The sequence below is a fragment of the Hyla sarda genome, chromosome 9 (assembly GCF_029499605.1).
Source record: "Hyla sarda isolate aHylSar1 chromosome 9, aHylSar1.hap1, whole genome shotgun sequence".
NCBI lineage: Eukaryota > Metazoa > Chordata > Amphibia > Anura > Hylidae > Hyla > Hyla sarda.
The window spans coordinates 125278031-125302758 of NC_079197.1; the positions used below are offsets into that span (position 1 = coordinate 125278031).

The following is a 24728-nucleotide window of genomic DNA, read 5'->3' on the forward strand; positions in this document are numbered from 1 at the left end:
GCCTAATCAGTGTCATCACCTGTGCACTCCCTACTTATACCTCACTTCCCCTGCACTCCCTCGCCGGATCTTGTTGCCATTGTGCCAGTGAAAGCGTTTCCTTGTGTGTTCCTAGCCTGTGTTCCAGACCTCCTGCCGTTGCCCCTGAATACGATCCTTGCTGCCTGCCCTGACCTTCTGCTACGTCCGACCTTGCTCTTGTCTACTCCCTTGTACCTCCAGCCAGCCGAATCGTGATAGTAGATCCGGCCATGGATCCCGCTGAGGTCCCGCTGCCAGTTGTCGCCGACCTCACCACGGTGGTCGCCCAGCAGTCGCAACAGATAGCGCAACAAGGCCACCAGCTGTCTCAACTGACCGTGATGCTACAGCAGCTAATACCACAGCTTCAGCAATCATCTCCTCCGCCAGCTCCTGCACCTCCTCCACAGCGAGTGGCCGCTTCCAGCCTCCGATTATCCTTGCCGGATAAGGCTGGGTCCACACTACGTTTTGTCCCATACAGGAGCGCATACGGCAGGGGGGAGCTAAAAGCTCGCGCTCCCGTATGTGACCGTATGCGCTCCCGTATGTCATTCATTTCAATGAGCCGACCGGAGTGAAACGTTCGGTCCGGTCGGCTCATTTTTGCGCCGTATGCACTTTTACAACCGGACCTAAAACCGTGGTTGACCACAGTTTTAGGTCCGGTTGTAAAAGCGCATACGGCGCAAAAATGAGCCGACCGGACCGAACGTTTCACTCCGGTCGGCTCATTGAAATGAATGACATACGGGAGCGCATACGGTCACATATGGGAGCGCAAGGTTTTAGCTCCCCCCTGCCGTATGCGCTCCCGTATGGGACAAAACGTAGTGTGGACCCAGCCTAGATTTTATGGGGACTCTAAGTTTTGCCGTGGTTTTCTTTCGCAATGTTCCCTGCATTTGGAGATGATGTCGGACCAGTTTCCAACTGAAAGGTCTAAGGTGGCTTTCGTAGTCAGCCTTCTGTCTGAGAAAGCCCTTTCATGGGCCACACCGCTCTGGGACCGCAATGACTCTGTCACTGCCTCTGTACACTCCTTCTTCACGGAGATTCGAAGTGTCTTTGAGGAACCTGCCCGAGCCTCTTCTGCCGAGACTGCCCTGCTGAACCTGGTCCAGGGTAATTCTTCTGTTGGCGAGTACGCCATCCAATTCCGTACTCTTGCCTCCGAATTATCCTGGAATAACGAGGCCCTCTGCGCGACCTTTAAAAAAGGCCTATCCAGTAACATTAAAGATGTGCTGGCCGCACGAGAAATTCCTGCTAACCTGCATGAACTTATTCATCTTGCCACCCGCATTGACATGCGTTTTTCCGAAAGGCGTCAGGAGCTCCGCCAGGATATGGACTTTGTTCGCACGAGGCGGTTTCTCTCCCCGGCTCCTCTCTCCTCTGGTCCTTTGCAATCCGTTCCTGTGCCTCCCACCGTGGAGGCTATGCAAGTTGACCGGTCTCGCTTGACACCTCAAGAGAGGACACGACGCCGCATGGAGAACCTTTGCCTGTACTGTGCCGGTACCGAACATTTCTTGAAGGATTGTCCTATCTGTCCTCCTCGCCAGGAAAGACGCACGCTGACTCCGCACAAAGGTGAGACAGCTCTTGATGTGAACTCTGCTTCTCCACGGCTTACTGTGCCTGTGCGGATGTCTTCTTCTACCTTCTCCTTCTCTGCTATGGCCTTCTTGGATTCCAGATCTGCAGGAAATTTTATTTTGGCCTCTCTCATCAACAGGTTCAACATCCCGGTGACCAGTCTCGCCAGACCCCTCTACATCAACTCTGTTAACAATAAAAGATTGGACTGTACCGTGCGTTACCGCACGGAACCTCTCCTAATGTGCATCGGACCCCATCACGAAAAAATTGAATTTTTGGTCCTCTCTAACTGCACTTCAGAAATTCTTCTTGGATTACCGTGGCTTCAACGCCATTCCCCAACCCTTGATTGGACCACAGGGGAAATCAAGAACTGGGGTACTTCTTGCCACAAGGACTGTCTTAAACCGGCTTCCAGTACTCACAGTCGTGACCCTGTTGTTCCCCCGGTATCTGGTCTTCCTAAGGCCTATCTGGACTATGCTGATGTTTTTTGCAAAAAACAAGCAGAGACTTTGCCTCCTCACAGGCCTTATGACTGTCCTATTGACCTCCTCCCGGGTACTACTCCAACCCGGGGCAGAATCTATCCTCTGTCTGCTCCGGAAACCCAAGCCATGTCGGAGTACATCCAGGTTTATCCGCAAGTCCTCCTCTCCTGCCGGAGCTGGATTTTTTTTTGTCTCCAAAAAAGATGGCTCCCTACGCCCTTGCATTGATTACCGCGGACTTAATAAAATCACGGTAAAAAAACGCTACCCCTTACCTCTTATCTCGGAACTCTTTGACCGCCTACGAGGCGCCCACATCCTTACCAAGCTGGACTTAAGAGGTGCTTATAATCTCATCCGCATCAGGGAGGGGGACAAATGGAAGACTGCATTTAACACCAGAGATGGACACTGAGTATCTGGTCATGCCCTTTGGCCTGTGCAACACCCCTGCCGTCTTCCAAGACTTTGTGAATGAAATTTTTCGTGATCTTCTATATACCTGTGTTGTGGTTTACCTGGACAATATTCTGATTTTTTCTGCCAACTTAGAAGAACACCGCCAGCATGTCCGCATGGTTCTTCAGAGACTTCGGGACAATCAACTTTATGCCAAAATGGAAAAATGTCTCTTTGAATGTCAGTCTCTTCCTTTCCTAGGATACTTAGTCTCTGGCCAGGGACTACAAATGGACCCAGATAAACTATCTGCCGTATTAGATTGGCCACGCCCCTCCGGACTCCGTGCTATCCAACGTTTTTTGGGGTTCGCCAATTATTACAGACAATTTATTCCACACTTTTCCACTATTGTGGCTCCTATCGTGGCTTTAACCAAGAAAAATGCCAATCCTAAGTCCTGGTCTCCTCAAGCGGAAGACGCATTTAAACATCTCAAGTCTGCCTTTTCTTCTGCTCCCGTACTCTCCAGACCTGACCCATCTAAACCCTTCTTATTGGAGGTAGACGCCTCCTCAGTGGGAGCTGGAGCGGTTCTTCTACAAAAAAATTCTTCCGGGCATGCTGTTACTTGTGGGTTTTTTTCTAGGACCTTCTCTCCGGCGGAGAAAAACTACTCCATTGGTGATCGAGAACTACTGGCCATAAAATTGGCGCTTGAGGAATGGAGGCACCTGCTGGAGGGATCCAAATATCCAGTTATTATATACACTGATCTCAAGAATCTCTCTTATCTCCAGTCTACCCAACGACTGAACCCTCGCCAGGCTAGGTGGTCGTTGTTCTTTGCCCGTTTTAACTTTGAAATCCATTTTTGCCCTGCTGACAAGAACATTAGGGCCGATGCCCTCTCTCGCTCTTCAGATGCCTCTGAAGCGGAAGCCTCTCCGCAACACATCCTTCCTCCGGACTGTCTGATCTCCACTTCTCCAGCTTCCATCAGACAAACTCCTCCAGGGAAGACCTTCGTTTCTCCACGCCAGCGCCTCGGGATTCTCAAGTGGGGACACTCCTCCCACCTCGCAGGCCATGCGGGCATCAAAAAATCCTTTCAACTCATCTCTCGATTTTATTGGTGGCCTACTCTGGAGACTGATGTTGTTGATTTCGTGCGGGCCTGTACTGTCTGTGCACGGGATAAGATTCCTCGCCAGAAGCCTGCTGGTCTCCTTCATCCTCTGCCTGTTCCTGAATAACCTTGGTCACAGATTGGTATGGACTTTATTACGGACTTGCCCTTATCCCGTGGCAACACAGTTGTTTGGGTGGTCGTTGATCGATTTTCCAAGATGGCACATTTTATCCCTCTTCCTGGCCTTCCTTCAGCGCCTCAGTTGGCAAAGCAATTTTTTATACACATTTTTCGCCTTCATGGTTTGCCCACGCATATCGTCTCGGATAGAGGCGTCCAATTTGTGTCTAAATTCTGGAGGGCCCTTTGTAAGCAGCTCAAGATCAAATTAAACTTCTCTTCTTCTTATCATCCCCAATCCAATGGGCAAGTAGAAAGAATTAATCAGGTCCTGGGTGACTATTTACGACATTTTGTTTCCTCCCGCCAGGATGACTGGGCAGATCTTCTACCATGGGCCGAATTCTCATACAATTTCAGAGTCTCCGAATCTTCTGCTAAATCCCCATTTTTCGTGGTGTACGGCCGTCACCCTCTTCCTCCCCTCCCCACTCCCATGCCCTCTGGTTTGCCCGCTGTTGATGAAGTGACTCGAGATCTTTCCACCATATGGAAAGAAACCCAAAATTCTCTTTTACAGGCTTCATCCCGGATGAAAAAATTTGCTGATAAAAAAAGAAGAACTCCCCCCATTTTTGCTCCCGGAGACAAGGTATGGCTCTCCGCTAAGTATGTCCGCTTTCGTGTCCCCAGTTACAAACTGGGACCACGCTATCTTGGTCCTTTCAAAATCTTGTGCCAGATCAACCCTGTCTCTTACAAACTCCTTCTTCCTCCTTCTCTCCGTATTCCCAATGCCTTCCATGTCTCTCTTCTTAAACCACTCATCCTTAACCGCTTCTCTCCCAAAGTTGTTTCTCCCACTCCTGTTTCCGGTTCGTCTGACGTCTTCTCGGTGAAGGAGATTCTAGCATCCAAGACAGTCAGAGGTAAAAGATTCTTCTTGGTTGACTGGGAGAATTGTGGCCCAGAGGAGAGATCTTGGGAACCTGAGGACAACATCCTAGACAAAAGTCTTATCCTCAGGTTCTCAGGCTCCAAGAAGAGGGGGAGACCCAAGGGGGGGTTCTGTTACGCCGAGCGCTCCGGGTCCCCGCTCCTCCCCGGAGCGCTCGCAGCGTCCTCTCATTCGCAGCGCCCCGGTCAGACCTGCTGACCGGGTGCGCTGCGATATTACTCCCAGCCGGGATGCGATTCGCGACGCGGGATGCGCCCGCTCGCGATGCGCATCCCGGCTCCCGTACCTGACCCGTTCCCCATCTGTGTTGTCCCGGCGCGCGCGGCCCCGCTCCTTAGGGCGCGTGCGCGCCGGGTCTCTGCAATTTAAAGGGCCACTGCGCCACTGATTGACGCAGCAGGCCTAATCAGTGTCATCACCTGTGCACTCCCTACTTATATCTCCCTTCCCCTGCACTCCCTCGCCGGATCTTGTTGTCATTGTGCCAGTGAAAGCGTTTCCTTGTGTGTTCCTAGCCTGTGTTCCAGACCTCCTGCCGTTGCCCCTGACTACGATCCTTGCTGCCTGCCCTGACCTTCTGCTACGTCCGACCTTGCTCTTGTCTACTCCCCTGTACCGCGCTTATCTCAGCAGTCAGAGAGGTTGAGCCGTTGCCGGTGGATACGACCTGGTTGCTACCGCCGCTGCAAGACCATCCCGTTTTGCGGTGGGCTCTGGTGAATACCAGTAGCAACTTAGAACCGGTCCACCGACACGGTCCACGCCAATCCCTCTCTGGCACAGAAGATCCACCTCCAGCCAGCCGAATCGTGACAATATATATATATATATATATATATATATATATATATTACAAGCACAGCGCTCCCTCCCACCTGTCTTATTGACAGGCGGGGAGCTGTGCTGAGCTCGTCTGTATCCTGGCTGCAGTCTGAGATTTCGGAAATCAATAAGATACTTGTGGACGGGATTGGTAGGGAGACCCCTAGTGGTCATATTTTTCAAAGTTAAAAGACACATAGAAAGAAGGATACTTTTTAATAACATGCTATTTGAAAGTTATTCAGCATACATTCAACTGTAATATATTAAATGTTTTTTTGGACACTGGCAGTGACCTATGGACCACCGGCAGTGACCTATGGACCACCTATGGACCACCGGCAGTGACATATGGACCACTCTTACTTACAATAAGGTCCATCTGATTCTGCTTTTCCTATTGCCTGGCTACACTGATGACTTATTTTAAGTTTGAGGTTTTCAGCTTTTTTACAATATTTCATCATGCTGTGAGCAAGGACCCCAAGGGTCCAATATGCTTTCGGAACCTATGTTTTGACCTGGTTTAATAAGTCTGACTTAAAGGGGAACTCTGGTGGAAACAAGTGGAAAACAAATGTTTCAAATCAACTGGTGCCAGAAAGTTTTGTAAATTACTTCTATTTCAAAATCTGAAGCCTTCCCGTTCTTATCAGCTGCCGTATATTAGAGAGAAAATTGTGAAGTTCTTTCCAGTCTGACCACAGTGCTCTCTGCTGACACCTCTGTCCCTGTCAGGAACTGTTCAGATTAGAAGCAAATCCCCATAGAAAAAATCTTCTGCTCTGGACAATTTCTGACAGTGGCGGACTGACAAATCTCAGGGCCCCCAGACCAAAAAAAGGCAAGGGCCCCTGCTAGGCTCTGCAGCTCATCAATCTTCTGCCATGCCCCTATTCCACCCAAATCCCACACACAATAAACTAAAATTTATATATGTAAGAAACACTTAAAGGAGTACTATGATACAGGTTCTTTAAATACCTCTCAATAGAGGTGCTGATCTCCTGAATCGGTCCGGCGGTTCTCCCGCTGCAGCCCGCGGTAATTTGGCTTACTTCCGAGTACTGTTCGTCTGAATCTGACGTCAGCAATCACGTTACCCAGCATTCATTGCACCTATCCTTTTGCCCGCAAGCCCTCCCTCACTCTTTCTCCCCACCCCTAATAATATTCATCACTACGCCTCTCTCTGCCTCCTCCAATAATGTAACAATTGCTGCAGCCGGATCACGCTGGCTACAGCTGTGTAAGCATACTCTGCTCACATTGCTGTAGTACACGTGTACCGGAGAATAGCTATTAGCTATTTACATGCATAAAATAACTTTTAAACACACTTTTCTAATGGAATAGCTACGGTTTCCATTTGCTCCTATTGGGGTGTGCGCATGCGCATGCGAGTATAGTATGTTAGTTGCTTTGTGAATATAACTGATAGTTAGGGCGGCGTAACTATCAGTTATATTACTGGTTGAACGTAATCACATGCCAGGTCCGAGGATGCTGGTTACTGCGCATGCGCGCGAGTCGGTTCATGATAGGAGGGAGGCTGCAGAGGCATTTACTCAGCCGAGCAAATGCCGGCTGAGTAAACAAGGGGGCTGTTAAATATTCAACTGGGGGAGTGACCGAATCGCATTTGTGGGGCCGGCTAAATGCGGGGAGGAACAAAGGAATGATGACGTTTCGTTTCAAAGATGGCCGCGGAAGGCCAGATAGTGCGGAACGAAAGTCCTCATTCACTGGGTGAGGCTGCACTTCCGGTTTGGCTAGAAAACATGGATTCATTCATGGAACGATACTGAGGTAATTGACAAAATTATCTAACTTGGGGAATCAGTGATAATGGCAGGTAAAAGTTTTGGTTAAGAGTACTTCTTTAAACGTATGTAAATTTCCATGACCAATCATACTGGTACACAGGGCGTAAATACAGTGACCCCCCGACATACGATGGCCCCGACATATGATCAAATCGACATACGATGGCCTCTCAGAGGCCATCTCATGTCATGTCAGCATCGACATACGATGCTTTTTTATGTCGGGGCCATCGCATTAAGTGCTATCCGGCAGCGCAAAATGCTTAAGCTGCTGCCGGATAGCAGCTTAATGTTCCCCATGTGGTGCGGTGAGTATTACTTATCCCTCCACGATGCTCCAGGGTGCCCTTCGGGTCCAGCGCTGGTCCTCCGGTGTCTTCTCGGCCCTCTCCGGTGATGTCAATACGAAGCTGCGCACGCCATCCTGTCATCCAATAGGAACGGCGTACGCAGCGGTGTAATGACGTCGCTACGTAGGCCCAGTAAGGCCTTGCGGAAGACAGCGGAGGACCGGAGAAGACAGCGGAGGACCGGAGAAGATCAGGAGAGCGCAGCGGAGACCCGGGGTCACCATCGAGAGCGGCGGGGACACCATCGGGAGCGGCGGGACGCGGACCGGAGCGGCGGGGACAGGTGAGTACAGCTTCCTATACTTTACATTGCACGAATCCCTCAACATACGATGGATTCGACAAACGATGGCTCGTTTGGAACGAATTACTATCGTATGTTGAAGGACCACTGTATATACCACCACACAATAACTGGATAATGCCGCCATACTGTACTGAATAAAACCACTATAGACATTCCAGTATACTATAAAGGATCTGTATAAGTGATAGGAACATATGGCACTAGATATCATCTGTACAGAGATCTGTATACAATATATGTGATTATATACAGGACCATATAGTGGTAGATACCAGCTGTACAAAGATCTGTATACAATATAAGTGATTATATACAGGAACATATTGTGGTAGATATTAGCTGTACACAGGATGTGTATACCATATAAGTGATTACAGTTTCAATTTGGGACTCACAATTACGTATTTTTTAGGCAGCCATGTATGAAGGCCAGGTATATACATAGTTAGGTAGCTGGGTATGTATTTAGTTAGATAGCCTGTTATGTAGGTAAGTAGTTAGGTATCTAGGTATAAAGTTAGGTAGACCTCCCTTCCCTGTAGGTATAGGCAGAGTCTCCCCCCACCCTCCCCCATAAGTATATGCAGAGTTACCCCACCCCCGTCCCCCATAGGTATAGGTAGTTAAAAAAAAAAAGATGTTCACCTGATGGCCCACACAGCGATCTCCTTAGCAGCCGGGCCCATGTCTTCTCCCTTCCACAGTACAGGCGCCAATGAGTGACGTCATCGGCGCCTGTACTGCATGCTGCGTTGGGGCGGTAGTCACGTCTCCTCTGTGTAAGCTGCAGATGTGGCTCAGACAGAGGGGATGCCTTCTCCTGTATGTGCGTGTATCGCACATACTGGAGAAGGAAGTGCTGTCTGCTGGGGATCTGGGACAAGTGTCCCGGATCCTCAGTACCGGCAGCGGCGGGCCCTAAACTCGGCCAGGCCCTCGGATGACGTCCGGCCCTGATTCCTGTCACGGACAGAGGTGTCAGCAGAGAGCACTGTGGTCAGACTGGAAAGAGCTTCACAAATTTCTCTGTTGTATATCTGCAGTATACAGCAGCTGATAAGTACTGGAAGGGTTAAGATTTTTAAATAGAAGTAATTAACAAATCTGTTTAACTTTCCGGCACCAGTTGATTTGATAACATTTTTTTCCACCTCAGTACCATTTAAAGCAAGGTATATTCTAGTGTTGGATTTTGCTTTGCTTTTAATTGGATCAATTACTGTGAGTCAATGACTTTGTTAGTGTACTTAGGAAGAATGTGTAAGTTTTGGTTGCATACATTTGAATTGATGGTGAGCATCTTTCCTTTATAATCTACAATCACAGGCAATAACTTAGGGTCAGCTTGCCTCCAGAGGATCCACTATTTCAAATGAATGCCGCTACAGGTTTTTGTTCTGTGTCCATCGCCACTTCTTGTGCATTACAATGTGTATATTTATTTCCGAACTCTTTCATAGTAAAGGCCGTATATTACTCACCACAGCGCAGTTGCACATTCTCAACAGTTCTATAAAAATTCCAAGTCTCTTTTATCCAGCTGATTAAATTCCCTTCATTACAGCCAAGTAGTTCTTCATTAGACCTTATATAGTTCCACATCTGGTAGTTGTACAATTTTCTGGTCATGATGGTTTTATCCATTATAACAATCTCCCCCTTATTAATATGTGTAGCACCCAAAACCAAACTCCCATGACTCTTAAGCATTCTGTCTTCCATTGTAGTAGTAACAGAGACACGAGTCCAGGGGCATAGCAACCCCCACAAATCTAGGGATAGCATTGTAATTGGATGTGGCTTTGCAAAAGGCGGATGCATAAAAGGGGAGGGGCTTAAATGGGCGTAACTACTTAATTTTACCTTGTCACAGGTACCTTCAGGGAGCAGTGAATTCAAGAGATAGGGATTCGTCAGGACTGTGGGAGGTAGGCTGTGTGTGTTAGGTCAGGACGAGGGGTTAGTGTAGTCAACATTAACACCTTGACGAAACATGGTGTACGTGTATGCCATGGTAGCAGTCTGGGTGTATGAAGTACGCTTACTAGCTGAACGCTCTTCATTTACTGCTAATGCCTCACATGAGTGATTATGTTCCTTCCCTAATAAAAGTGTAAACAAAAAATAAACATATTTGGTATCGCCGAATGTGTAAATGTCCGAACTATTAAAATATGACATTAATGAAACAGCATGGTGAATGGTGTAAATGTAAAAAAAAATTCCTTAGTCCAGAATTGCTGATTTCTGGTCATTTTATATATCAGAAAAAAAAGGTTATTAAAAGTGATTAAAAAGTACCATCAAAACAATTACCAATAAAAACTACAGACCACGGACCGAAAAATAAGTCCCATACGTAAAAGTCTTATAGAAGAGGACAATTTCAAGCATTAAAACAAGTATACAAGGAGGAATCAAATCACCATACATATTACCACCATACCATTACTGACTAATAGTGTTGCTCGCGAATATTCGCAATTCGAATATTATTCGCGAATATCGCATATTCGCGAATTCGCGAATTTCGCGAATATAGTGCTATATATTCGTAATTACGAATATTCTTTTTTTTTTCTTTTTTTTTTTTTTTTCTTCACAGTACACATCACAGTGATCACCCCTCTCTGCTTCCAGCTTGTGTGGTGTAAAGAAGGCTGTAATACTGCTGTGTGAGACTGGCGTGCGGAAATGCGCATATGCGAAAATTAGCATATGCTAATTTTCGCATATGCGAATTGTCGTGTGTGCTAATTTTGTATATGCAAATTTTCACATGTTAATTTTCGCATACGCGAATCTTCGCATATGCGAAAATAAAACGAGGAGATAACGAATATGCGAATATTCGCGAATATATGACGAATATTCGTCCATATATTCGCGAATATTCGCGAATTCGAATATGGCCTATGCCGCTCAACACTACTGACTAAATCCTGAATACTGAGACCAATATTAACAATAATATCAGTATACAAGGAACAAATTATGCCAGCACACAAAGACTAGATAATACTGCCATACTGAGTAAAAACCATTATAAACAGACTAACAATACCAGTAATACCAGAATATAAACAATACCAGGACCAAATAATACTGCCTCATCAAGAACACACTTTACATCACACAGTGACTGACTAATGCATCATACTGTTACTGAATAAACAGTACAGTGACTATAAAGAAGTAGATACCATCTGTACACAGAATCAGTAGAAGCAGTAGAAGACAGCACTAGATAAATGCATTGTCCCCGTAGTCATCCAGATAGCCAATCCGCATACCAAACATGCAAGAAAGTCCAAGACCACAGCACCAAAAATGGAAAAGAACTCTCATTTATTGGTTCCTCAAAAAAAGCTTTTGGGGAACCAATAAACTACAGCTCTTTTTCACATATCAGTTTATAATTATTGGTGCTGTGGTCTTGGACTTTGTTGCAGAACCTGTATACCATATAAGTGCAGGCCCAGACTGGCCTACCGGCATACTGGGAAATTTCCTGGTGGGACAACGGCCCTGGGGCCACTTTGAGATGTGGCTGTGGGATGTGGAGATTTTTTTCCCCCCCAGCGGCCACCAGTGCCGAATCATCATTGGCACTCATGGAGCGCCTGCTCCGGCCCCTGAGCCCACAGGGGGCCCCTATCACATTAGGGACATCCCTGTGTCCCGAAAAATCTTTTCGGGACACAGGGATGCCCCGGTTACCTCTCTGCGGCCGCCACCGGTTAACTTTAAAAACGCAAGGGCCACCGGAAGTTAGCGCACGCAGGGACGTCACTGACATCCCCTGTGTGCACCCATAGTAACAGAGCAGAGCGGAGCGGTGAGTAGGACGCTCGCGCATGGTAAGTGACCAGTGGCACGTCATCTTCAGTATTTCGACCACCGCTCTGGGGTCACGATCTACTGCTATGGCCTATGGGCTATAGCATTAGCCTACTGCTATGACCCATAGGCCATAGCAGTAGATCTTGACCCCGGAGCAGTGGTCGGAATACTGAAGTGGGGCAGTAAACAGGCATACAGCCTCCATCCATACACTGTATATGGCTGAAGGCTGTATGCCTGTGGGGGAACTGTACTGCACCTTATATGGGGGACTATACTGCACCTAATGTGGGGGAACTATACTGCACCTAATGTGGGGGAACTATACTGCACTTAATGTGGGGAGCTATACTTCAACTAATGTGGGAGAACAGTACTGCACCTAATGTGGGCAACTATACTGCACCTAATGTTGGGAACTATACTGGCAACCTAATGTGGGGGACTATACTGCACCTAATGTGAGGGACTATACTGCACCTAATGTGGGGAACTATATTGCACCTAATGTGGGGGACTATACTGCACCTAATGTGGGGAACTATACTGCACCTTATGTGGGGAAACTATACTGCACCTAATGTAGGGAAACTGTACTGCAACTAATGTGGAGAAACTGTACTGCACCTAATGTGGGGAAACGGTACTGCACCTAATGTTGGGGAACTGTACTGCACCTAATGTGGGGGAACTGACCTGCACCTAATGTGGGGGAACTATACTGCACCTAATGTGGGGGAACTATACTGCACCTAATGTGGGGGACTATACTGCACCTAATGAGGGGGACTATACTGCACCTAATGTGGGGAACTATACTGCACCTAATGTGGGGGAACTATACTGCCAACCTAATGTGGGAAACTTCACTGCACCTAATGTGGGGGAGCTATACTGCACCTAATGTGGGGAACTATACTGCACCTAATGTGGGAAACTATACTGCACCTAATGTGGGGGAACTATACTGCCAACCTAATGTGGGGGAGCTATACTGCACCTAATGTGGGGAACTATACTGCAATTAATGTCGGAAACTATACTGCACCTAATGTGGGGGACTATACTGCACCTAATGTGGGGCACTATACTGCACCTAACGTGGGGGACTATACTGCACCTAATGTGGGGGACTATACTGCACCTAATGTGGGGAACTATACTGCACCTAATGTGGGGGACTATATTGCACCTAATGTGAGGGACTATACTGCACCTAATGTGGGGGAGCTATATTTTACCTTTTATGAACAAGAAAAGGACGACGTGCTGGTATAATGACGCAATACTATGGGGCTGGTATGTAATTTTTTCCAGGGCTGGTTTTCACACCCAGTCTGGCCCTGTATACGTGATTACATCCAGGACCATAGAAAGGTAGATACCAGCTGTACACAGGATCTGTACACCATATAGGTGAATATAGTTACATCTAGGGACTCACAGGTAACATCATTTCTGATCACCGATGTCCTCTTTCCATTTCTTCTGCATCTGGATCAGACCAACATGTCAAATTCTTCCAGCCAAAAACTGTCTCTTTAGCATATGCAGGTAAAACATGTTAGACACTGCATTTTTTCAGTGCACTGCCCTCTCATAATAAGGATAGTAGGTCCCCCATTAACCCCTTGGGGACGGAGCCCATTATAACCCTAAGGACGGGAGCATTTTTTTAAATTCTGACCACTGTCACTTTAAGCATTAAAGGGGTTATCCAGGAAAAAAACTTTTTTTTATATATCAACTGGCTCCAGAAAGTTAAACAGATTTTTAAATTACGTATATTAAAAAATCTTAATCCTTTCAGTACGTATGAGCTGCTGAAGTTGAGTTGTTCTTTTCTGTCTAAGTGCTCTTTGATGACACGTGTCACGGGAACCACCCAGTTTAGAAGCAAATCCCCATAGCAAACCTCTTCTACTCTGTGCAGTTCCCGAGACAAGCAGAGATGTCAGCAGAGAGCACTGTTGCCAGACAGAAAACAACAACCCAACTTCAGCAGCTGACAATTAATGAAAGGATTAAGATTTTTAATAGGAGTAATTTACAAATCTGTTTAACTTTCTGGAGCCAGTTGATATAAGAAAAAAAGTTTTTTCCTGGAATACCCCTACTTTGGGATGCTTTTACTTTTTATTCTGATTCCGAGATAGTTTTTTCGTGACATATTCTACTTTATGTTAGTAGTAAATTTTTGTCGATACTTGCATCATTTCTTGGTGAAAAATTCAAATATTTGATGAATAAATTTAAAATTTAGCATTTTTCTAACTTTGAAGCTCTCTGCTTGAAAGGAAAATAGACATTCCAAATAAATGATATATTGATTCACATATACAATATGTCTACTTTATGTTTGCATCATAACGTTGACATGTTTTTATTTTTGGAAGATATAGAGGGCTTCAAAGTTCAGCAGCAATTTTCAAAATTTTTACAAAATTTTCTAAATCAGCATTTTTCAGGGACCAGTTCAGTTTTGAAGTGGATTTGAAGGGCCTTCATATTAGAAATACCCCATAAATGACCCCATTATAAAAACTGCACCCCTCAAAGTATTCAAAATGACATTCAGATAGTTTGTTAACCCTTTGGTTGTTCCACAGGAATAGCAGCAAATTGAATGAGAAAATTCAAATTCTTCATTTTTTACACTCGCATGTTCTTGTAGACCCATTTTTTTTTATTTTTACAAGGGGTAATAGGAGAAAAAGCCCCCCAAAATTTGTAACCCAATTTCTCTCGAGTAAGGAATTACCTCATATGTGTATGTGAAGTGCTCGAGTGCAGTAGAGGGCTCAGAAGGGATGGAGCGACAATGGGATTTTGGAGGGTGAGTTCTTCTGAAATGGTTTTTGAGGGGCATGTCACATTTAGGAAGCCCCTATGGTGCCAGAACAGAAAAAAAACAACACTATTTTAAAAACTACACCCCTCAAGGCACGTAACAAGGGGTCCAGTGAGCCTTAACACCCCACAGGTGTTTGACAATTTTTCGTTAAAATCGGATGTGTAAATGAAAAAAAACACATTTTTTTCACTTAAGTGTTTTATTTTTCCCAAATTTAGGAGAAAATGCCCCCAAAAATTTGTAACCCATCTCTTCTGAGTATGGAAATACCCCATGTTAGGTCATAAAATGCTCTGCGGGCGAACTACAATACTCAGAAGAGAAGGAGTCACATTTGGCTTTTGGAAAGCAAATTTTGCTGAAATGGTTTTTGGGGGGCATGTCGCATTTAGGAAGCCCCTTTGGTGCCAGAACAGCATAAAAAAACACATGGCCTTCTATTTTGGAAACTACACCCCTCAAGGAACGTAACAAGGGGTACAGTGACGACTTTTTGTTAAAGTCGGATGTGTAAATGAAATAAAAAAGTTTTTTCACAAAAATGCAGTTTTTTTCCAAAATTTTACATTTTTACAAGGGATAATAGGAGAAAATGCCCCCCAAAATTTGTAACCCCATTTCTTCTGAGTATGGAAATACCCCATGTGTGGACGTCAAGTGCTCTGCTGGCGCACTACAATGCTCAGAAGAGAAGGACCACCATTGGGCTTTTGGAGACAGAATTTGTTTGGAATGTAAGTCAGGGGCCATGTATGTTTACAAAGCCCCCCATGGTGCCAGAACAGTGAACAACCCCCCCCCCCCACACACACACACACACATGTGACACCATTGTGGAAACTACACACCTCACAGAATTTAATAAGGGGTGCAGTGAGCATTTACACCCCACTGGCATTTGACAGATCTTTGGAACAGTGGCCTGTGCAAATGAAAAAATAACATTTTTCATTTTCATGAACCACTGTTCCAAAAATCTGTCAGACACCTGTGGGGTGTAAATGCTCACTACACCCCTTATGACATTTTGTGAGGAGTGTAGTTTCCAAAATGGGGTCACATGTGGGGGGGGCATTGTTCTGGCACTATGGGGGCTTTGTAAACACACGTGGCCTTCAATTCCGGACAAATTTTCTCTCCAAAAGCCCAATGGTGCTCCTTCTCTTCTGAGCATTGTAGTGCACCCGCAGAGCACTTTACATCCACATATGGGCTATGTTCTTACTCAGAAGAAATGGGGTTACACATTTTGGGGGGCTTTTTTCCTATTTTCCCTTGTAAAAATGAAAGATTTAGGGTAAGACCAGCATTTTAGTGAAAAATGTTCTTTTCTTCATTTTCCTATCCAACTTTAACCAAATTTATCAAACACCTGTGGGGTGTTAAGGAACACTATACCCTTTGTTACATTCTGTGAGGAATGTAGTTTCCAAAATGGGGTCACATGTGGGTATTTATTTTTTTGTGTTTATGTCAGAACCGCTGTAAAATCAGCCACCCCTGTGCAAATCACCAATTTAGGCCTCAAATGTACATGGTGCGCTCTCACTCCTGAGCCTTGTTGTGCGTCCGCAGAGCATTTTACGTCCACATATGGGGTATTTCCGTACTCAGGAGAAATTGTGTTACAAATTTTGGGGGTCTTTTTTTCCTTTTCCCTCTTGTGAAAATAAAGTATGGGGCAACACCAGCATGTTAATGTAATTTTTTTTTTTACACTAATAGGCTGGTGTAGACCCCAACTTTTCCTTTTCCTAAGGGGTAAAAGGTGAAAACGCCCCCCAAAATTTGTAGTGCAATTTCTCCCGAGTACGGAAATACCCCATATGTGGTCCTAAACTGTTTCCTTGAAATACGACAGGGCTCCGAAGTGAGAGAGCGCCATGCGCATTTGAGGACTAAGTTAGGAATTGCATAGGGGTGGACATAGGGGTATTCTACACCAGTGATTCCCAAACAGGGTGCCTCCAGCTAAACTCCCAGCATGCCTGGACAGTCAGTGGCTGTCTGGAAATGCTGGAAGTTGTTGTTTTGCAACAGCTGGAGGCTCCATTTTGGAAACACTGCCAAACAATAAGTTTTTAATTTTTATTGGGGGGGGGGGACAGTGTAAGGGGTGTATATGTAGTGTTTTACCCTTTATTATGTGTTAGTGTAGTGTAGTGTACTGTTTTTAGGGTACATTCGCACTGACGGCAGTTTACAGTGAGTTTCTTGCTAGGAGTTTGCACAGTAATCTCCAAACTGTGGCCCTCCAGATGTTGCAAAACTACAAATCCCAGCATGCACTGACAGACCGTGCATGCTGGGAGTTGTACTTTTGCAAAAGTATCAGTGTTTTGGGGCCTCAGAGGCCGGAAGAAGAACGCATTCACGTGTGAAACTGCCAGCGTAGCCTCCGAGCGCCATTATACTTGCGCTGATGCTGTGATCCAGCTACCCGTTAACCGGACCCCTACAACGAATTGTCTCCCCTGAGCGGTAAGTTTGTTTTCTTCCTTTTATTAGATTTGTAAATTACTTCTATTAAAAATTCCTAATACTTCCAGTACTTATTAGCGGCTGTATACTACTGAGAAAAATTATTTTCTTTATTTTCTGTCATGACCACAGTGCTCTCTGCTGACATCTCTGTCCGTTTTAGGAACTGTCCAGAGCAGCATATGTTTGCTATGGGGATTTTCTCCTACTCTGGACAGTTCCTAAAATGGACATAGATGTCAGTAGAGAGCACTATGGTCTTGACAGAAAAGAAATCCAAAAAGAAAAGAATTCCCTCTGTATCATACAGCCGCTAATAAATCTGTTTAAATGTCTGCCATCAGTTGATTTAAAAAAAAAGGTTTTCCACCGGAGTACCACTTTAAGTACAATGCAGCTACAGGTTTGTGTTATGCGCCCATCGCCACTTCTTGTGCATTACAATGTGTATATTTATTTCCGAACTCTTTCATAGTAAAGGCCGTATATTACTCACCACAGCGCAGTTGCACATCCTCAAGAGTTCTATCAAAATTCCAAGTCTCTTTTGTCCAGCTGATTAAATTCCCTTCATTACAGCCAAGTAGTTCTTCATCAGACCTTGTATAGTTCCACATCTGGTAGTTGTACAGTTTTCCGGTCATGATGGTTTTATCCATTACAACAATCTCCCCCTTATTAGTATGTGTAGCACCCAAAACCAGACTCCCATTGCTCTTCAGCATTCTGTCTTCTGTTGTAGTAGTATTATAGATGCGAGTCCCATTCACATAAACCTTCAGCTGCATTGTTTTTCTCTTCCATTTTAAGCATACTGTATACCAAATATTTTGTTTCAAGGTTGCCTTAATAGCATATACCGTTCCCATATGGAACACTTCAAGTGTATTTTCCTTTCTCCCAAAACCAAGCTCAGGGTTTACTCCATCTTGACCACAGTAAGACCAAGCAGTTGACTGGGCATCATTTTCATAAAACACATCCAAACACACCGTAAGTTCTGATAAAGCTGGGATCTCGGTATACTGCACTTCTCCAACAGTCTTTTTTGAAAAAACATTTGCTTTTTTTTTCCAAAATGAACTTGTTCCTGCAAATCGAGACAGAGAAACATGTGAGTCCTTGTTAATCTTAAGCCAAAATCATGGGTAGAAAAAAAAATGCTAAAACATTCAGCACATTATTTTATGGAGTAAACGTAATTGGTAAAAACACAGCAATTTTGGTGATAATGTTATAGTGAGAAGATAAAATGGAGGATAAGGCTTTTCCATGAAAACAGAAAAATGATTTTTTTGTAATTAAGCTCTATGTCAAAGGTGCATAATACCAGATGAACCTATTATTTAAACTTGGGGTTGTTTGATTCGTTTCTTCTTTTGCTATCATTCCATGTGCTCTCAGTGCCGATAACCGTGTTAGGTGATGTGCTCATATTCTTGTGTTGTGCTGTGGGTACAACACCAACATCAGTATGTAATGACAAACATACCGTAGGTCCTGAACGCAGCCTGTATCCTGCCATGTTTTCCGGACTTGGCGATACGGTGAAGAACTAGAGGTATTGGAAGCAGCTTGCATAGCTTTGGAAGTTAAAGGGATAATCTGTGGCACCGAATTGGTGCATACCATATTGGACAAGTAAAATAATAAAGGAATAACATTTACGGTAACAAACAATGCATTTTAAGGGGACTTCCCTCTTCATCGGGTCCTTATGGGGGCATTGGTGTATAGGGGTATATATGCTGTATATAACAGAACACATTTGAAACATAATGGGAAAACAAGGTCAAATGACATGAGCGCATCGTCAGTGGTTACCAACACTGTCCACTGTCTGTTTCAAAATAATAAAGTTAAGTCAACCAAAGAAAAAACTTTATCCATTAGTTTTTCCTTTGGTTGGCACAACTTTATTATTCTCCAACAGACATTGGACAGTGTTGGTAACCACTGACGAAACACTTATGTCATTTGACCTTATTTCCTGCTATGTTTTGAATGTGTTCTGTTAAATATACCCCTATACACCAATGCCCCCATTAGGACCTGATAAAAAGGGGTGTCCCCCTTGAGACACGTTTCCCATTATCATTAATGTGGTATAAAAGTAGTCTTTTATTAATTTACCTGTACGATTTGGTCTATTTTAACACTTCACCAGTACAGCACCACAGAGTATGAATTTTACTTCCAAAGCTCAACAAGCTGCTTCTTCTATCACATGTTGTAGCCTGAAAGAGGATATACAGTACATCCACCATATGCTCTCTTTTAAAATCATTCAGGACAGCTCATGAACTCACAATAGCTAAAAAAATAAATAAAAAAAAGGCAATTTGTAGTGAAAAAAAAGTTGTGTTTTTTTTTTAGATTTTAAGCCTGTTAAAGGGGTACTCCTTTCCTTTTTTTTTATTTGTGTGCCATATTATGTGTGTTTTGTTGTTTGTTATAGTTTTTACCTTTTTTTCAGAGTTTTTTCTTGCTCTTTTTTAGTCTGTTTTCTTGGCGTCCTGTATGTGCGTTTGTCGGTTCTTCTACCTGTTCCGTTTGTGCGTGAAACTACATTTCCCAGTCTGTCTTTGCGGCTTTTTTTTTTATTTCCAATCCCACTTTGTTTCTTTCCCCGCCCTTGACTCGCCCTTCTAATTTTATTATTATGCCCCTTTTTTTTAATTCTTTCTGTTGAATAACGCCCCTTTGCTCCATTGGTTCTTTCTTGTCTGCTGGCTAGTCATGTGGCTTTTTTTTAGGTCACGTGACCTGCGCTGAATTATTTCCTCCTTCGCCCGTTCTTGCTTGTGGTCCGAATAACAGACACAGTGGCGTGCAAATGCGCATGCGCACCAGATGTCAGATAATTGGAGCAGGGTAAACCAACACAGACGTCACGACCAAGACATGGCTGGCGAACGGAAAGAAAAGCATGGTCGAGATACCGAGGACGGACCAGAAACTACCAGACTTCCGCCCGCAACTAACAGTTTGTAAAAAATACTAAAGCAAAGTTTAAAAAAAACAACACATAAACAGACATAATGAGCACTAGCAGAAGCCACAAAAAGACAGGCATGGGAGTACCCCTTTAAGGCTGTATTTGTGCGAGGGGTGGGAGCGTACAAAACCCTCCCACCTCTGGGCAGGGTGTACAGGACTTAGTGCAAAATGCATTATCACTCCTGTATAAAGGTAAGTTCTCCTGAGCACTGTGTGCTCCCTGAAAACAAAAGGCAATATCACTCCTGTATAGAGGTAAGTTCTCCTGAGCACTGTGTGCTCCCTGAAAACAAAAGGCAATATCACTCCTGTATAGAGGTAAGTTCTCCTGTTCCGTTTGTGCGTGAAACTACATTTCCCAGTCTGTCTTTGCGGCTTTTTTTTTTATTTCCAATCCCACTTTGTTTCTTTCCCCGCCCTTGACTCGCCCTTCTAATTTTATTATTATGCCCCTTTTTTTTAATTCTTTCTGTTGAATAACGCCCCTTTGCTCCATTGGTTCTTTCTTGTCTGCTGGCTAGTCATGTGGCTTTTTTTTAGGTCACGTGACCTGCGCTGAATTATTTCCTCCTTCGCCCGTTCTTGCTTGTGGTCCGAATAACAGACACAGTGGCGTGCAAATGCGCATGCGCACCAGATGTCAGATAATTGGAGCAGGGTAAACCAACACAGACGTCACGACCAAGACATGGCTGGCGAACGGAAAGAAAAGCATGGTCGAGATACCGAGGACGGACCAGAAACTACCAGACTTCCGCCCGCAACTAACAGTTTGTAAAAAATACTAAAGCAAAGTTTAAAAAAAACAACACATAAACAGACATAATGAGCACTAGCAGAAGCCACAAAAAGACAGGCATGGGAGTACCCCTTTAAGGCTGTATTTGTGCGAGGGGTGGGAGCGTACAAAACCCTCCCACCTCTGGGCAGGGTGTACAGGACTTAGTGCAAAATGCATTATCACTCCTGTATAAAGGTAAGTTCTCCTGAGCACTGTGTGCTCCCTGAAAACAAAAGGCAATATCACTCCTGTATAGAGGTAAGTTCTCCTGAGCACTGTGTGCTCCCTGAAAACAAAAGGCAATATCACTCCTGTATAGAGGTAAGTTCTCCTGAGCGCTGTATGCTCCCTGAAAACAAAAGGCATTATCACTCCTGTATAGAGGTAAGTTCTCCTGAGCACTGTGTGCTCCCTGAAAACAAAAGGCAATATCACTCCTGTATAGAGGTAAGTTCTCCTGAGCGCTGTGTGCTCCCTGAAAACAAAAGGCATTATCACTCCTGTATAGAGGTAAGTTCTCCTGAGCACTGTGTGCTCCCTGAAAACAAAAGGCAATATCACTCCTGTATAGAGGTGAGTTCTCTTGAGCGCTGTGCACTCCCTGTAAATAAAATGCAGTTCCTGCTCTGCAGATGATGTTCTCCTGAACATTATATGTTCCTTAAAAATTGTATTCAATATTTGTTATACACAGGGTAAATCCTCCTAAGCGCTATGCGCTCCCCGCCAACATGGAATAAAGTCTGATTCCTTCTTTGCGGCAGGATAAAGGCAACAAAGCAAAAATTTTATGTCATTTATAGCATCAATGGGGTAATATGCACTGGGGGATTATGTCCCTCACGCTATTAGCCCTAATTAGCCCTAATTAGACTGCAACCCCCATCATTGAGAACATCGCCAAGGCACAATCTGCATTGTTACAGCGCGCCTCGGACCTCACAGCTGCACACGCTCTGAGCGCACCTTCTGAAGCATGAGGAGGATGGTGCTAACAGAGGAATAGAACATTAGCGCAATGAAAAAAACTGGATGCAATAACTGGTAATATGATGACCATCATCTGTTATTTTTAAATATTTTTTTCTTAAAAACCCTGATATTGTTCATCTGTTATCATCTGTTATTACCAGTTACATCCATTTTTTCTTTTTATAAGGTTTTTAACCCTTTTTTGTAAAGCTGTACTGAGCATGCTCAGTACAAAAAACGGATGTTAAAGAAACGGACAATAACGGATGATAATGGATGTTTTATTTTTATTTTTTTTAACATCCGTTTCCCATAGACTTAAATGTTAAATTTTAACGGCCGTTTTTTCACCATTATTTTTGCCGGACCAAAAATGATTGCATGCACCGTCTGTTGTGCCGGCAAAAATAACGGACATTAGTAAAAACGGACATACCTGATGCAAAAGGATGGTCAAAAAATCCCATTGACATGCATGGGATTTTTTGACGGCCATTTTCAGGAATTTTTGTAGTGTGAAAGGGGCCTAACAAAGGGGCCTGACTGTTTCGTTTATTGTCGACAACCATACTTTTGACAGCATAGGGGGAGATTTTTGCATGTCATTTTCTTCTGTTGTTTTTATTTGTAACAGGTGACTAGGTGGGTGGTTGCTAGGGCCCAGCGAACCGCTCCACATTTTTTTCACCACAAGCATTAATTTAAATAAATTATTTAGTCTTCACTTTACTGGAGTCTGATCGATTTTCTCATTACCCACACACTATCCTTCGCCCTTTTTCTATCCCCCTTCTTTTTTTTCTCCTTCTAATTTCCCTCCCCCTCCCCACTCTGTTACTATCCACCTCCCGCTCTTTTCTTTTTTTTTTTTTTTTACTCTGTTTATTAGGTTTTCAAATAATTTTTTAAACAATAGCTGTAATATCAAAAAGTGCAAGTAGTAATGTGCAAAGGCAAGTGGGTAACGCAGTACTCATGGTGCCACGAACATGGAATCATAAATAATGATACAATATAAGCAATAAAGAACATGGGTCTAGAAGGAACCACTCTCACATACATACACCCATACATACCACAAACAAGACGAACAAACGGATAAAACGGGGGGGAAAAAAGAAAAAAGAAGGGAGTGGGGGGTGCAAAAGAATAAGAGCAGATAAGTCAGGTGTAAAGAAAAGCATCCAGTATCCGAAAGAAAACTCCACCACCGGGCAAACAGTAACAACTCAGCCTGATATCGGGGGACAGGGTCACAGACGCAAAGGACCTAAAGTATTTCCCAGAGATGCCAAACAGTGCCACTTAGTGTGACGGAAGGGCAGAACAAAAGCATCAATCTGATCTCTTGAGTAATGGACAGTCAGAAAAGTACTCCATTTGGTAAATAATTTTTTCGCACAACATTCCATATGCAGTTCTGCGTCCATTCTATCGACCTCCAAATAGACCTTCAGTTCCTCTACCACTTCGGCATCGCAGATTTGATCCACTCCCGGAGAATCACCCGTTTCGCCACTAACAAGATAACATGGAGAAAATGGGGCACATTACGTAAACCCACAGCCTCCGCCTCAGCAAGGTCGACAGAATGGAATAGAAGTGCCTAAGGGGACAGGGGGACCCGCACCACCCAGTGTCTAGCAATGTAGGAAATTACCTGCTACCAAAACTCCTGAGTCTTTGACCAACCCCATATCCCATGATAAAAATCTGTGCCTGGGCTACCACATTTAGGACAAGATGTGATTCTATCAGGAAATGAAGAGGAAACTGGGTGATTAAAGCCTAGGTAAGCAAAATGCATGATTTGGAAATAAGCTTCCCTCCATCGTTCATTGATTACATTAGCCCGGACCCTAGTCCAGCCAGCCAAGATTTGGTCATTAATCTCAAAGTCATGCAATAGAGCCTCCAACTTTGAGAAGATCTAATTTTTGGAAACCTTCAATAAACGAGCATTGAAACATCTATAGAGATCTGACAGAGAAACCTTCCTAGGTAGTGGGCCCACGATATCATCTATTTTGATCCCCAAATTAGTAATATGAGGTTTAATGAGATCATTGGATATCCCCATGGAGGACAAATAAGAGGCCACTCAAGGCAGGCCTAGGGGTATAATTTCGTTCTTGAGTTGATTCACTTTGTAACCTGAAAAGGAACCGAAATGGGTAGGAGTGGACATTAACAGGGCATAATGTGCTTGTGAATCAGCCATGAAAATGAGGATATCATCCACGAAAAGGGTCAATTTGACCACCTTGCTCTGAATCTTTATGCCCTGGAAGAGATCAGAATCTTCCAGATGTCTGGCCAGGGATTCCAGAGCGATGTCAAATAACAGGAGAGATGGGGCAGTCCTGCCTCGTCCCTTTGAAGATGGGAAAGGGGGAGGACATAATGGCAGACATGTGAACACAAGCCATTGGGGAAGAATAAAGTCCACCTAGGAAAGTGCGGAAACAACCAACAATTCCTATTCTGTCCAGCACCATCCCCAGCCAGTCCCACCTGATTTTATCGAAAGCCTTCTCGGCATCCAAGGCTATTAAAATCTGTGTTTCTCTGGGCTGGGGATGGTGCTGCACCCTATCTAGGACTGTGAGGACCTTGCGGATATTAGCCACTTAGGAGCGTTCAGCCAACAATTTGGACACTAACTTGAGGAAAAACTAAGTACACAGGAACAGGAGCCCTGTAGCAGCCGGGACATGGATATCAGTAGCAAAGGGTCCATGTACCCAAGTCCTCAAGAGATGTCAA

General features: G+C 44.4%; 1 protein-coding gene and 1 long non-coding RNA gene across 7 annotated transcripts in view; one reads left to right on the top strand and one right to left on the bottom strand.

The window, feature by feature from the left end:
- ADGRG4 (adhesion G protein-coupled receptor G4) overlaps positions 1-24728 on the bottom strand; it is a 114816-nt gene that overhangs the window by 65181 nt on the left and 24907 nt on the right. For 3 of the 6 annotated variants that reach the window (XM_056540140.1, XM_056540141.1, XM_056540142.1), the window contains exon 3: positions 17706-18299. In XM_056540140.1, coding sequence (XP_056396115.1) covers positions 17706-18299 — 594 coding nt within the window. Of the gene's footprint in view, positions 1-6888; positions 6949-9512; positions 9638-17705; positions 18300-18701; positions 18919-24728 lie in introns of those variants that run through there. The other 3 variants (XM_056540143.1, XM_056540144.1, XM_056540146.1) reach the window with 3 other exon arrangements.
- The window catches only part of LOC130291428 (uncharacterized), a 73420-nt gene continuing 55801 nt past the window's right edge, over positions 7110-24728 (top strand). The window contains exon 1 of the long non-coding RNA XR_008847932.1: positions 7110-7357. This is a non-coding gene — a long non-coding RNA (uncharacterized LOC130291428). The remainder of the gene's footprint in view (positions 7358-24728) is intronic.